The sequence below is a fragment of the Erpetoichthys calabaricus genome, chromosome 1, assembly GCF_900747795.2.
Source record: "Erpetoichthys calabaricus chromosome 1, fErpCal1.3, whole genome shotgun sequence".
Lineage (NCBI taxonomy): Eukaryota > Metazoa > Chordata > Cladistia > Polypteriformes > Polypteridae > Erpetoichthys > Erpetoichthys calabaricus.
In genome coordinates, this window is record NC_041394.2 from 15,026,970 (window position 1) to 15,040,378 (window position 13,409).

At 42.9% G+C, this 13,409-nt stretch overlaps 1 protein-coding gene across 1 annotated transcript in view; it reads right to left on the minus strand.

Annotated features, from left to right (window-relative positions):
* Positions 1 to 315: 315 nt before the first annotated feature.
* Positions 316 to 13,409, minus strand: part of LOC114643976 (potassium channel subfamily K member 13-like) — a 29,456-nt gene continuing 16,362 nt past the window's right edge. Inside the window, exon 2 of the mRNA XM_028792284.2 lies at positions 316 to 1,302. Coding sequence (XP_028648117.2) covers positions 422 to 1,302 — 881 coding nt within the window. The 3' untranslated portion in view covers positions 316 to 421. The remainder of the gene's footprint in view (positions 1,303 to 13,409) is intronic.

The following is a 13,409-nucleotide window of genomic DNA, read 5'->3' on the forward strand; positions in this document are numbered from 1 at the left end:
AGCAGTTAGCAAGTGTTTTTACAATTAGGGTATGTTAAGTGACATGCTTAGTACGCACACTAAGTTGGTGCCTTGTTGTTCAAAGTAAGATGCCTTAGCCACTACACTATACTGCCTACGTGAGATGGTACACTTTCCTCAATTTAAATCAAACATTGAGATGTACTTTTATTAATGTCACCTTTATCCATTTTCTCTTTGCTGGTAACCTGCTCCATGTCAGTTTATACATGACTAAATCACTTAATTTTATTGTATGATAGAAGCTTTGTGACCAATATCTGTACAAAAAAAAGTCTCTTTATTTATTATGACCCAAGAAACAAAATAATTCAGAGGTTTTTCAAAGACAATGTCACTTGCAAAAAAAAATTCTGAGAAAATCTTCAGTTACAACTGTCAGCTTTTATTCTGTTAAATGCTATCTGTCCACACTGGTCTCAGCAAGCCGGTTATTCATGATAGCCAGAGCTCCAATTCCCCCAGAAAAGCCATTATGGTGGATATAAGTTTGTCGGGCTCCATTTGCAGTCTCTGAAAGCTGTTTCTGCATAATTGCCAAGGAGACTTTATTGGAAGCCAGAAAGTCTTTGACGGATATCATCTCCCCTGACATGCGGCGCCCGTCAGTTTCACTGTCACAGACCGTATCAATGGAGGCATTTTTCTGGCGAGTCTTGTTAGGTGCTGGTCTCACCGCATTGCGATGATGACGGAAATGCTTTTTTTGCCAGCGCCGGCAGCAGCGACAGTCTATCTTGGCCAATATCCAATTGAGGATCTGCTTGATGACAATTGAAATGACATTAAAAAGAGAATAAATGCAGCAAACGCCCATTATAATGAACAAGTAGTTCCCAAAACGGTAAGCATTCTGGCTTTGGTAATGTTCTTTTTGACTGCTCACTAGATCGCCAAAGCCAATTGTGCTGAATGCAACAAAGCAAAAGTAGAAAGAATCAAAGTAACTCCAGTCTTCCATGGAAGAGTACATTGCAGAAGCACAACAGGCAACGAGCAAGGCCGCCACTCCTAAGATCAGCATCACGTAGTAGACAGAGGGCTTCCAGCCTTCAAGACTATCGACGTCACCTGCTGAGCCACAGCGGTGCTCAGACGACATGCGGACGCCAGTGCGATGCAGCTGCCTTTCATGAACCCATCTCAGTATGTATGCCAACATGGTGATAATGCGTTCCAGGAAGAGGTTAAAGAAGAGAATGGTGGCGGCACAGCCAATCAGCCCATAGAAGATGAGAAAGATCTTTCCACTGATGGTGGCAGGTGTTGTCATGCCAAACCCTGAAAAGAAAGATAGAATTAAAATCTTAATAAAAGAATTTTGACCTGAAAAGTTTGATTAACAAGGAAATATAAAGAAATATTTCAGATGGGTCGTCATTTCTTGTGCCACACATTAAAAAGTCTTATTACTTGCTCTCTGAAGATCAGGTCCAATAAAGATCACATTTGGTTCTTGTGATTTGTACTGTAAGGTGACAGCATCCCATCTGCTAAGCCCATTACGGATGCCTGCAGGGCAGCATGTGAGTTGTAGGTTCTGTGGGGGCCTCCAGGGGGAGCTGTTGGATAGTAATGATCCAAGGACCACTGTAGGCCTGTCTGACCCAGAAGTGCTTTCTGGTGACAACGGATTAACCTGGATTCCCAGGTCCGGGAGCCCTCCGCTCGGCTCAGGGTGTTGGAGTCGGGAGAGGACTTAAACAACACTCCCCTAGAAGAAGTGGAGGAAAATGGTTGTGAGATACTGGGTCATGAGATATCTCTAATTGGGTCATGCTGAGTTATGAATTACATTTGAAGTGTGTAATGGCCGACCCCTTACCCAGCCGGCAGCTACACCTCCAAGACCTGCGGCCTGGATAATTTACTGAGTTTGAATCTAACTGTCAAGCCGTACATCTAACAAATTAAACTTTTCCCCACAATCGACGGTGTAAATATAAGCACAACAGAAAAGCAGGTGTGTAAATTGAACTGATTAGTTGTATTAAATGAAATAACAAGACAAATACAAAATATATATATATATATATATATATATATATATATATATATATATATATATATATATATATATATATATATATAAATATAAATATCCCTCCACCACAGCAACATCGGCATTCACTGACACACACATAAACAGTAAACGGGACAATGGAAACAAGACGCACGTAGTACTAACATTTGACAACACTATAACTATGTAGCCCCACTACATCCCCCGACCCCAACCTTGGACAAGGGAGGGCCAAAGTACAGCTTGATATTGGTCACACGAATAGTGTCAAGATTGGAGTTAGTGCTGATACCCCTTTGAATCTGGAAATTGACTGGACCTTTTTAAGAAATGATTTTGGCTGGACCTAACCATTTAGGCGCTAGCTTGGCGGAGAACCTTTTGCTGGCATCCGAGAGATGGTGAGCTCTAATCCAGACCAAATCACCCGGCTGAAAGTGCACTTCCTTGCGCCGGGCATTGTACAACTTGGCATGTCTGGATGTCGAACTCTGTTGGATTCTGCGCCGCAATTCCTCAAGTTTAAATAAATTATTGTAACTGGTGGTTTCTGGACTAGGGGCTCTGGGAAGGAGTCGGTCAAGCAGGCCCTTCAGTTGTCTGCCCAGCACAACCAAAGCAGGCATCTCACCTGTGGCTTCATGCAAAGCAGTGTTCAGGGCAAACCGGAGCTCGGGGAGCCATTTATCCCGATCCTGATGGCGTTCACCCACATAGGAGGCGATCATGTTCTTCAGGGTCCGGTTCACTTTGTAGCGGGGCTACATAGTTAGTGTTGCAAATGTCAGTTCTGAGTGCGTCTCGTTTCCATTGTCCCATTTTCTGTTTGTGTGTGTATCAGTAAATGCCGTCCCCATGATGGAAGAAGACCACAGCTTCTAACCTGGAAAACACCTGTTCGCAATAATCAATTACAGCCGTCACAGGACTATTTAAGTAATCAGAGAGAAGAGAGGAGAAAGGAGACCATTCGTTTTCAACCACGTATCAACTTACTTGCTGTTTTTTCACATTGCGCCTTTGCACCAGTTTGTTTTTCATTTTGCCGGACTGTCTTTCATCCTTCATCTGCTGAGACCCCCGGGGTCGATTCACCATCTACCATACGCCGAGGAATCACGGTGAGATTGCTCCATTTGTCGGGAACATCATCTGCTTTTTGCTTGCTTATATTTACACCGTCGATTGTGGGGGAAAAGTGTAATTTGTTAGAGGTAAGGCTTGATAGTTAGATTCATCTCAGTAAATTATCCAGGCCACAGGTCTTGGAGGTGTAGCTGCCGGCTGGGTAAGTGGTCGGCCATTACAACTTGCTCTGTCATGTTGGCCTGGGGATGATAAGCTGTTGTCAGGTTTTTCTTCGCTCCCCAGGCTGTATACAGTTCATCCAATACAGAGCTCGTGAACTGCTGACCGCGGTCTGAAACGATGTTCTTCGGCACCCCTCAGCAGGTGAAGATTTCATTCTTCAGGGTGGAGCATATTTTGTTGGTTTTAGCATCTGTTAATTCAAACATATCCACCCACTTCGAAAAATAATCGATCACCACCATCAGGACAATAGTCCTGTGACGGATGTAATTAACTGATAGTGAACAGGTGTTTTCCAGGTTTGGGGCTGCGGTCTCCTTCCATCATCCGTCCCCCTTTACAGGGACGGCATTCACTGACACACACATAAACAGCAAACGGGACGATGGAAACAAGACACACGTAGTACTAACATTTGACAACACTATAACTATGTAGCCCCGCTACAAGTGAATGAGAAACAATTGCCTTGCACTCGGTCGCCACTTGCATGCCTGGAACAACTCCCCAGATGCCATTCACTATTGAATCTTCAAGTCATACCACACACACACACACACACAAGGGGGAACCCCAAAACCCCACGAAAGATGGTTGGCAGTGTCAGAAATAAGCAAGGCAGAAGCTCATAAAGAGTTGGGGAACTTTCCCCTTATAATGTCCGGTGGACAAATGAAGAACAGATGCAAAAAATGGGGTCAAAATATTCAAGAAATAATCGACAACTTGACATGAAACAAAATGTGAATTTATATAATGGTGACAGGAAGGAAATGGCAGTGGAAGAGGAAATAATGCCATCACAGGCAAACGGAAATGACGTCATCAGAGCTTGACTGAAGTGATGTCATCAATGTTGCACCGGAAGTAGCGTTATAGTGGGAGCAGCGTTGGGAGTTGCGTCATCGGCAGGAGCCGGATATGACAAAGGTAGGGAAAAAAACGGGATTGTTAATCTTCTGCAGGTCTGTTGAAAGAAGGAGAGAAGCATCAATGCCTTGTTCCAACCCCATATCTCGTGATATTGCACTCACATCTCTAACCTGTTGGCTGCCTCCTAAGCGCGCGTGTGTGACAGCAGCAGTTCTCCAAGGGTGAAGGGCGATGTTTAGGGGGAACGGCACGACATCTGGCCACTGTTCTGATGGTGATTATGAGTCATGCGAGACACGCTAAAGGCAAAATTGGGTTGCGAGAAAAATAAAAATTTAAGAACCACTGATCTAGGGATCTTAAATTTCAAGGATTACAATCGGTTCATTTTTTATTTTGTTTTTGCTGTAAATTGAGAAGGTTCAGGATTTTTCCCACTGTGGCATGATGCTGTCTTCATCTTCTATGGCACTGCTGTTTCAGGGTGTTTGGTGTTTCCAATTCCCATTTTGGGGCGGCAACTGGGGCGACTGCCCCAGGCTCCACGCCTAAGGGGGCCTTGCTTTTGCGGTCCGCATGTCCCGTTCATGCAGATTTGTCAAGTTATATTGTCCAGTTATACTTTGATAAAGTCCGCGTGTTATCTTGCAAAAATGTAGCTGAATACTGTAATGGGAAAATCCGGTGTATGTTAACATTATTTTCATTAAATATACGCGCAAGTTTATACAGTCCACACATACCGGTAACAACGTTTGAAGTAACCGAGTGGGGTTGGTCAGCCCTAGGCCCCGCACACCCCTAAGCCCGCCTCTGCCCATTGCAATGACATTGTCTCAAAATAATGAATGTGACATTATAGCAGTGGCAGCTTAAAGGTCACTCCAGACATTTCTATACTATCTGACTACTTGGACTTTCAAAACTTTTGACTACCCATCTTTTTGATCTCTTGCTCACATTTCTGACTACTAGTTTTTAATTACGTTTCCAGTTTGTTTTCAAGACAGGATTGATTTTCGAGCCAGTCTTAGCCTGCCTTTTGACTGTGCATATCTACCAGTCCTCCACATTAAAAAATGTACTGTCCTGAACTGAGTCAGCATATTTGTTTTGTGTATTTAGCCACAACAAGATTCTTATCAGTTTAGATAGATAGATAGATAGATAGATAGATAGATAGATAGATAGATAGATAGATAGATAGATAGATAGATAGATAGATAGATAGATAGATAGATAGATAGATAGATAGATAGATAGATAGATAGATAGATAGATAGATAGATAGATAGATAGATAGATAGATAGATAGATAGATACTTTATATTCAACAGACCAAACACATGCTATAATTTTCAGGAGTTTCCATACCAATCGTTGTACAATGGAGCAGCAGAATCTGCAAGCAATGACAGGTAGACCATGAAATGGATATTTTTTAGACAGAAAAGACAACAAAAAGATTAACAGGTTAAATAACATAGAAGAATGCCAAAACCCAAAGCACCCAAAGTAAAAAGTACTCAATGCCCAGTCTTGACTCCTAATGCAAAAAAAACTCATGAAGAAAAAGGAAGGCCATCGATTCAATATGCAGATGTTTGTCTTTCCTCATCACCATCTTACACAGTGATAACACAATGATGTGAAACACTGCAACATCATATGCACTTGTAATGGGCTAGAATTCAGTATTCTAAAGAAAATGACATTTCGGTGTGTTGCTTAGTGTAATGGGCTATAAACCAGTGTTTTAAAGAAAAGGCAGAATTTCTGGAAAATTCTGCTACAGGTTATTGCTGATGGCTATCTACAGGACATAAATATTTACCTGTCTTGCTAAAGAGTCACCTGCTTTGAATAGTCAGACTGCTTTGATTTAGTATCTTATCTACACACAATGTGTAGATACAGAACTGTCTGCTTCCTTGGAAAATTAACGAGTTCTGGGGACATTGGTTTCTAATCAAGTAGTCAAAGTTAATGTGTTTACACTATTTGTTATACAGAGTAAATTGGCTTGCACCATTGTTTTCACTGATTACCATGTTGATTTATGCAGAAATTGAAGCATATATATATTTCTGGGAAAAGGAGAATAAAAAAGAGAACAGAGAAGTATGGCCTGAGACTCGGGACTGCTGTTTGTTTCTTTTATGCTTTACACCATATCGCTGTGGCTACACCCTGTAGCAACAGTGGCTTGTACCTGGCCCAGGTTCCCCTAGGCCTGAGGTCGGTAACACACTCATAATTAGTAACGGTCATCAATGAAATTCATCAAAGTATTTTTCATAGAGAATTACCTGGGAATTCTCAGTGTGGCTGACTTAGGCCAACTTTTTTTTTCCTAGCGCCCCATGCTGCTTTGCAAAGCCAGACTGACATCATAGAGCTCTAGTATCCAATGCTGGATGGGACATAACTACTTAATCTGTACTGACTGGCATCGAGCACAAGAATTTTCATACATGTCCACTGTAAGTGTGCTCCACCTCCGCTTTGTGCATGCATGAATAATTATATATATATATATATATATATATATATATATATATATATATATTGTAAGAAGACACTATATAGCGGCTGACCCGACACAGATTTGACATGGGAGACACGTATAAAGGGCAACACGGTGGTGCTGCTGCCTCCCAGTTGGGAGACCTGGGGACCTGGGTTTGCTTCCCGGGTCCTCCCTGCGTGGAGTTTGCATGTTCTCCCCATGTCTGTGTGGGTTTCCTCCCACAGTCCAAAGACATGCAGATTAGGTGGATTGGCGATTCTAAATTGGCCCTAGTGTGTGCTTGGTGTGTGGGTGTGTTTTTGTGTGTCCTGCAGTGGGTTGGCACCCTGCCCGGGATTGGTTCCTGCCGTGTGCCCTGTGTTGGCTGGGATTGGCTCCAGCAGACCCCTGTGTTCGGATTCAGTGGGTTGGAAAATGGATTGATGGACACGTATAAAAATTAACCAAACTTTTATTTTCTTCGTCTGTGGGCTACGCCTTCCCCGTATCCACATACACAGCACAGTCCCAAGCACAAGACACACAATACTGCTTTTCTCTTTCTCTCTTCCACCACCACCACCACTCCTCCACAAGCTTTGTCCTCCTTCCACCCGACTCTGGCCGTTGAGTGGTGGTTGCTGGCTCCTTTTATGGCCCACCCGGAAGTGCTCCAGGTGCTTGATCACCTGTTTCCGGTTGCACTCCCGGGTGGGGCTGAAGATTAGTCCAGCTGGGCTTGGGGACCCATGTCATGCCCCCTGGCAGCCACCCCAGACCCCAACAAGGCTGTGGAGAACTATGAAGCCCTGCGAGAGACAGAGGCACCGCTCCAACCCAGGGTGGCGGCCATCCAGTGCCCAGGAGGAGGTACTGCATACACTGAATACACATCGAAGGGGCATCCAGCCGGGCATGGGACCCGGCCATCCGCCACAATATATATATTTAATAGGGGGTTACTCCCTGCTCACTTTGCTCGCCAACCCCCCTGGCCTGCGCTACACGCCAGCCACTTCATGTCTCTGCAGCTCGTGTTATGAAGAGGGGGGCTGAACACACCCCAAGGAGATGCAGTCGCTCCTCCGAAACCCCCTTCTAAACGGTGATACAATGGTAAACAAATACAGTTTTTTTTTACCTCCTCTTTGCTTGATCAGCTGCTGCTGCTTCTGTTGTGATCTGCATCTAGCGCAGCACTTCGAACATTTTAAAGCCTGTGCAGCAGCTGTCTTTGTCATCTACTCTTTGTCTTTTATTTCCGGCCCCGGGTGTGGTTAAAAGTCTTGGCACAAAGTCTCGTGGGACATGAGTTCTTGATATTTTAGTTTATAATTTAAAAATTGAATAAGAATCTGAAAATCTAACAACATGACATTAAAGTTTGATAAATTCTGAAATGAATGATACCAGACATATATATGTAGGTTTTAAAATAAGCCCGATTTAAACCATGACAAAAAACGTGACATAAAAACATCGCTGCACAAAATCGTTGCACTTTTAGGCTTAGGATTATATATATAGAGAGTAGATATATATGTTGTCGCAGGAGGCTGGGGGACAGACCCGGCCGGGATGCCTGGAAGGACCAAGAGGTGGTGCATTTGTCCTCCGGGCCACGAGGAGGCAACCGCCCTGGATCAGAAGAGGGCCACGGAAAGGGAGCAGGGAGGCTCAAGCCCGTTGGGGCCCATGCCCACTACCAGGGGGCGCCCCGAGCCTCATGGAGCCCAGGACACATTTACTTCCGCCACACCCATGGACGACCGATCCTTCCAGGGACACCTGGAGTGCTTCCGGGTGCTCTCCTGACACTTCCTCCACACCAGGAAGTGTCGTCAGGCAGAGCACCTGGAGCTCATCCCGGGTAAGAATAAAAGGGGCCGCCTCCCTCCAATCAGGGAGCTGGAGTCGGGAGTGGGAGCAGGACGAAGCTCCTGTGGAGAGAGGAAAAGGCGTCCCAGGGACAGTGAGAGAAAGGCCCAGGAGAAAGGTGATTTGGGTGAGGAGCACAGTGTGTTGTGCGGGACAGTGTTATGTGTAATGAAAGAGCAGAAAAAAAATGTGAGTTTTATAAAGATGTGGTCTTCGACTGGTGGTGTCCGGGCAAGTCACACAATGTATAATGTAACCTTGAATCTGGTTTTTGGGCTGAGTTGTAGTTGGTGCGGACAAAACAAATTCAGAATGTTTTTCACAAAGTTAAAAATCATTAATGTCTTTCAGCATTGCCATTTTTGCTTATCTGTGTACGTAGCTTTCATACTTTTCTGAGTTTTATGGATATAAATAACACCTCTAGCTAAGATGTGCTTTGTTTCTCACTTTTGTTTTATTGATGAAGAAATTTTTTTGCTCTAATTTCTTGACTATGATTCTGGTTACTATTAGGAATTGTTAAAAGATAGTAATCGCTTGTTGCTGTAGACTTTTGGCTCATTGCTCTGACTATGTAACGTATTTTAGTCCTGTTCATCTAAAATTCTACCTTTTTTTCACTAATGTTTTAATTACCTTCAAAATATCAATAAAGAAGTTGGTCTCTAAAATCCCAGTATCCATGAAAATGTATTTTAAACCAGACATCTTCACTTCCTGGAGCGTCACAGTGACTGCAGGTTTTCTTTCAAAACCAGTTTCGTATTAGAAGACAGACCTTGCTGATAACAGAACTTGGTGTTTAACTATATTGCCTGTTAATGCTTTCATTCATCCAAGGTGTATTTTGACTTTGATTTTTACCTCATGGCCTGATTTTGTCACCTGTTCTAACAATTTTGTGGTTTCGTTTTTCTTGCTATGTCCTGACCATGTCTGTTTTCTCGATCAGTCTCATTAAAAACAATGCACTGAACAAAAGCAGAATATGCACTCTGTCTCATAACACACTGGTGAGGCCTCATCTGGAGTACTGGGTGCAGTTTGGGTCTCCAAGACTACAAAAAGGACATAGCAACACTAGAGAAGGTCCAGAGAAGAGCGACTAGGCTGATTCAGGGGCTACAGGGGATGAGTTATGAGGAAAAATTAAAAGAGCTGAGCATTTACAGTTTAAGGAAAAGAAGATCAAGGGGAGACCTGAGTGAAGTGTTTAAAATTATGAAGTGAATTAGTCCAGTGGATTGAGACGGTGACTTTAAAATGAGTTCAAGGACACGGGGACACAGTTGGAAACTTGTGAAGGGGAAATGTCACACAAACATTAGGAAGTTTTAATTCACACAGAGAACCACAGACAATTGGAATAAGTGAACAAGTAGTGTGGTGGACAGGAGGACGTTAGGGACTTTCAAAACTCGACTTGATGTTATTTTAGAAGAATTCAGTGGATAGAACTGGTAAGCTTTGATGTTGTTCAGACTGTTCTGATGTTCAAATAGCCAAATGTATGACAGGAGACAAGCTCTGCTGAAGTCATACACTGATGTGCTTCAGTTTTACGACAGGAGACTTGTCACTTAATTTTCATTTAACTGTATGCAGATGTGTATTTACTTTCCAGTAGCCACAATATGAATGTAACACCAAAAGTCCACCTTTTGAGAAGGATTTAAGAGCAAAAGTGAACTCTATGCTATTGACTTCCAGACAGTGTTCAGAAGCCATTAAGAAGGCTAACAGAATGTCAGGTTATATAGCGCCTTGATGTATGGAGTACAAGTCATAGGAGTTTCTGCTCAAGCTTTATAACACACTGGTGAGGCCTCATCTGGAGTACTGGGTGTAGTTTGGGTCTCCAGGCTACAAAAAGGACATAGCAGCACTGGAGAAGGTCCAAAGAAGAGCAACTAGGCTGATTCAGGGCTACAGGGGATGAGTTATGAGGAAAAATTAAAAGAGCCGAGCCTTCTCAGTTTAAGACAAAGAAGATTAAGAGGAGACCCGAGTGAAGTGTTTAAAATTATGAAGAGAATTAGTGCAGTGGATCGAGACGGTGACTTTAAAATGAGTTCATCAAGAACACAGAGACACAGTTGGAAACTTGTTAAGAATAAATTTTGCACAAACATTAGGAGGTTTTTCTTCACACACAGAACCACAGACACTAGGATTAAACAACCAAGTAGTGTGGTAGACAGTAGGAATTTAAGGACCTTCAAAACTCGACTTGATGTTATTTAATTTCTACTTGGAGACAAATAAAGTATGGTCTATCTATCTATCTATCTATCTATCTATCTATCTATCTATCTATCTATCTATCTATCTATCTATCTATCTATCTATCTATCTATCTATCTATCTATCTATCTATCTACTTTTGCGATGATGTTTTGTCTAACTTGACAGAAAGACAGTTGGCCTCAAACTAGGTTGCTGCCTGATGGTCCATACAGTACCCAATGGGATGTTCTATGGCCAGGGCTCCCCATCTAGTAGTAGTCTGATATCTGACATTTTTAAAGGTAGGTCTTCTGGGTATCTTTGAAGCACTTCCTCTGAGTTGTGAGTAGAGGAGTTGGGCATTCTGATGCAATGACCTGTCCAGCAGAATTATTTCTGAAGAAATTGATGGATTTGATGCTGGCCATTTTTGCATCATTGAGAATGCCAGTATTGGTGCTGCAATCTTCTTGCACTATATAGAAAATGTTTTGTGAGGCAGCACTGGTGGAATCTCTCCAGATGTTTGAGGTGACAGTGGTAAGTGATCCAGGTCTTGCTGTCATACACAAGAGTAGTGAAAACAGACAACCTTGTACTCCAAGGTGTCTTGGTGTTCTTCTTAAGACCACAGTTCTCAAAAACGTAATGGTGTAGTTTGCTAAAGCAAGTGCTGACACAGCTGATAAGGCACTGACCTTCCTCCTTAATGGTTGCCTTCTGGGACAGATGTGCTGTCAAGGTATGGCGAGTAGTGAACACACCTATCAATAGATGGAAGAAAGCATGGTATGCTGAGCTAGCATCAGGGTGTAGAGGGAAGGTAGCTGTCGTGACTATGTGGGTTTTTCAACAAAATGCTTTTTGGAGGCCATTGGGATGACTTCATCCCAGCTAAAAAAGGCAATAAAAGATGTTGTGGAGGAGGCAGAGGAAGGAAGTTTCTGACTGTGGCTACAAAGGAAAGATAAGGTCTTGACCATTAGGGACACCAACTTGAGAGCAAAGGAAGTTCTTTAGGATTCCAAACCAGCTGCCGGGAGTGACAGGGAGACATCTCTGATCACTGCCGTACCACCCTGAGATATTCTGGAATTAAAAGGATGAAACATCTGGAAAGGTTGGCAGCCAGGCAATGACCCTGCAGCTGGTATTTTGATTTCTATGTATCTACTAAAGGAGATTGAACACTACCTTGAAGAATCCTTGTACTTGAGAAGAACGGGTTTTGAAAACAAGTGCCATGTACTTTGAGTTTCTACAAATTATTTGAAAGAAAGTCCTGAATCCATAATGTATTAAACAGGTTAACACTTATACTGCTCACTTTCTCAATCAATATGTGAGGGTGGTAGGCAGGAGATAAATCCTGAAATAGTGCATTGACATAAGAGCCGAGCTTATCAAGACAACATCAGATATAGTGTAAGACTAACAGCTGAGGATCTTCTATAACTCGTTTGTACAGTAAAGAAAGATAAGAAGAAACTTTATTAATCTTGAGGGAAATTACTGGGTTAGAGTAACTGACAAAAAGGGCACAAATATACTGTACATATAACTAGAAATATCTATAAGGATATAAACAAAGTGTAAATGTTTACTGAGTGTAAAGTCATCATAATTGCAAATCTCCTTAACAGCTTCACAGTAATAATAAAGTATAGTATGTCATTCATGGGCGCAGTATGTTCAACACAGTGTCATTGTAATATATATAATTTATATATATAAGATATATAAAATATCTGCTAGACCAGCTCTGGTGCCATTCAGCAAACTGGGAACAAGGCCACTTCGGCCAAGGGGTGAGTCATTATAGGGACTGATGGCAGAGGGTAGGAAAGACCTCACATAGAGCTCCTTGGAGCTGTGAGTGCCACAGGAGATAAGTGGACATCAAGGTGGGTGATTCTTTCACCTGGATGTGACACCATAATCAAAGAAAATAGAAAGATGTGCTCTCTGATCGGCTGGGAACAAGAATATTTACCTGGCAGGGAGGCCAGTAGGCTTTGGAGGACCAGGAGAGACACTAGCATCTTTGTACTATGTCCCCCAATGCACTAGAGGGCAACGTCCCTAGGATTTGAGTGTCCTTTAGATACCCCCAGGGCATCATGGAGTTCCAGAATACAGTCCAGTTGGGTTCCGTGTGTGCTACCATAGGGTGCTGCAGGGTGATATGGTCCTTACTTGATGGGACTTTCATCTGACCCAGAAGTGTTTCCTACGGACCATTCCTCAGCCCTGGAAATACTGCTGGGTCAACGAGAAAAGGAACCGTGTCATCTTGACTAGTCAGAGAGAGTCAGGAAGACATGGACAAGGCTTGACATGAGGAGAGTGTAGGAAAAGGATTATGTCCTGGACTATTTGTACTTTGATGGTCATATTCTGTCTGCAAGATAAAGTGTGTTAATAAAAAGGGACTTTATCTGAACCTGTGAATAATGTGGGTGTGATTGTGTCTGGGGTTTAGTAGTACCCCCTACTGATTTCAGGGCACTCTCCTTTATTCGGCCAATAATGCATACATAGGATGAGAGACATTGTCCACAAAAG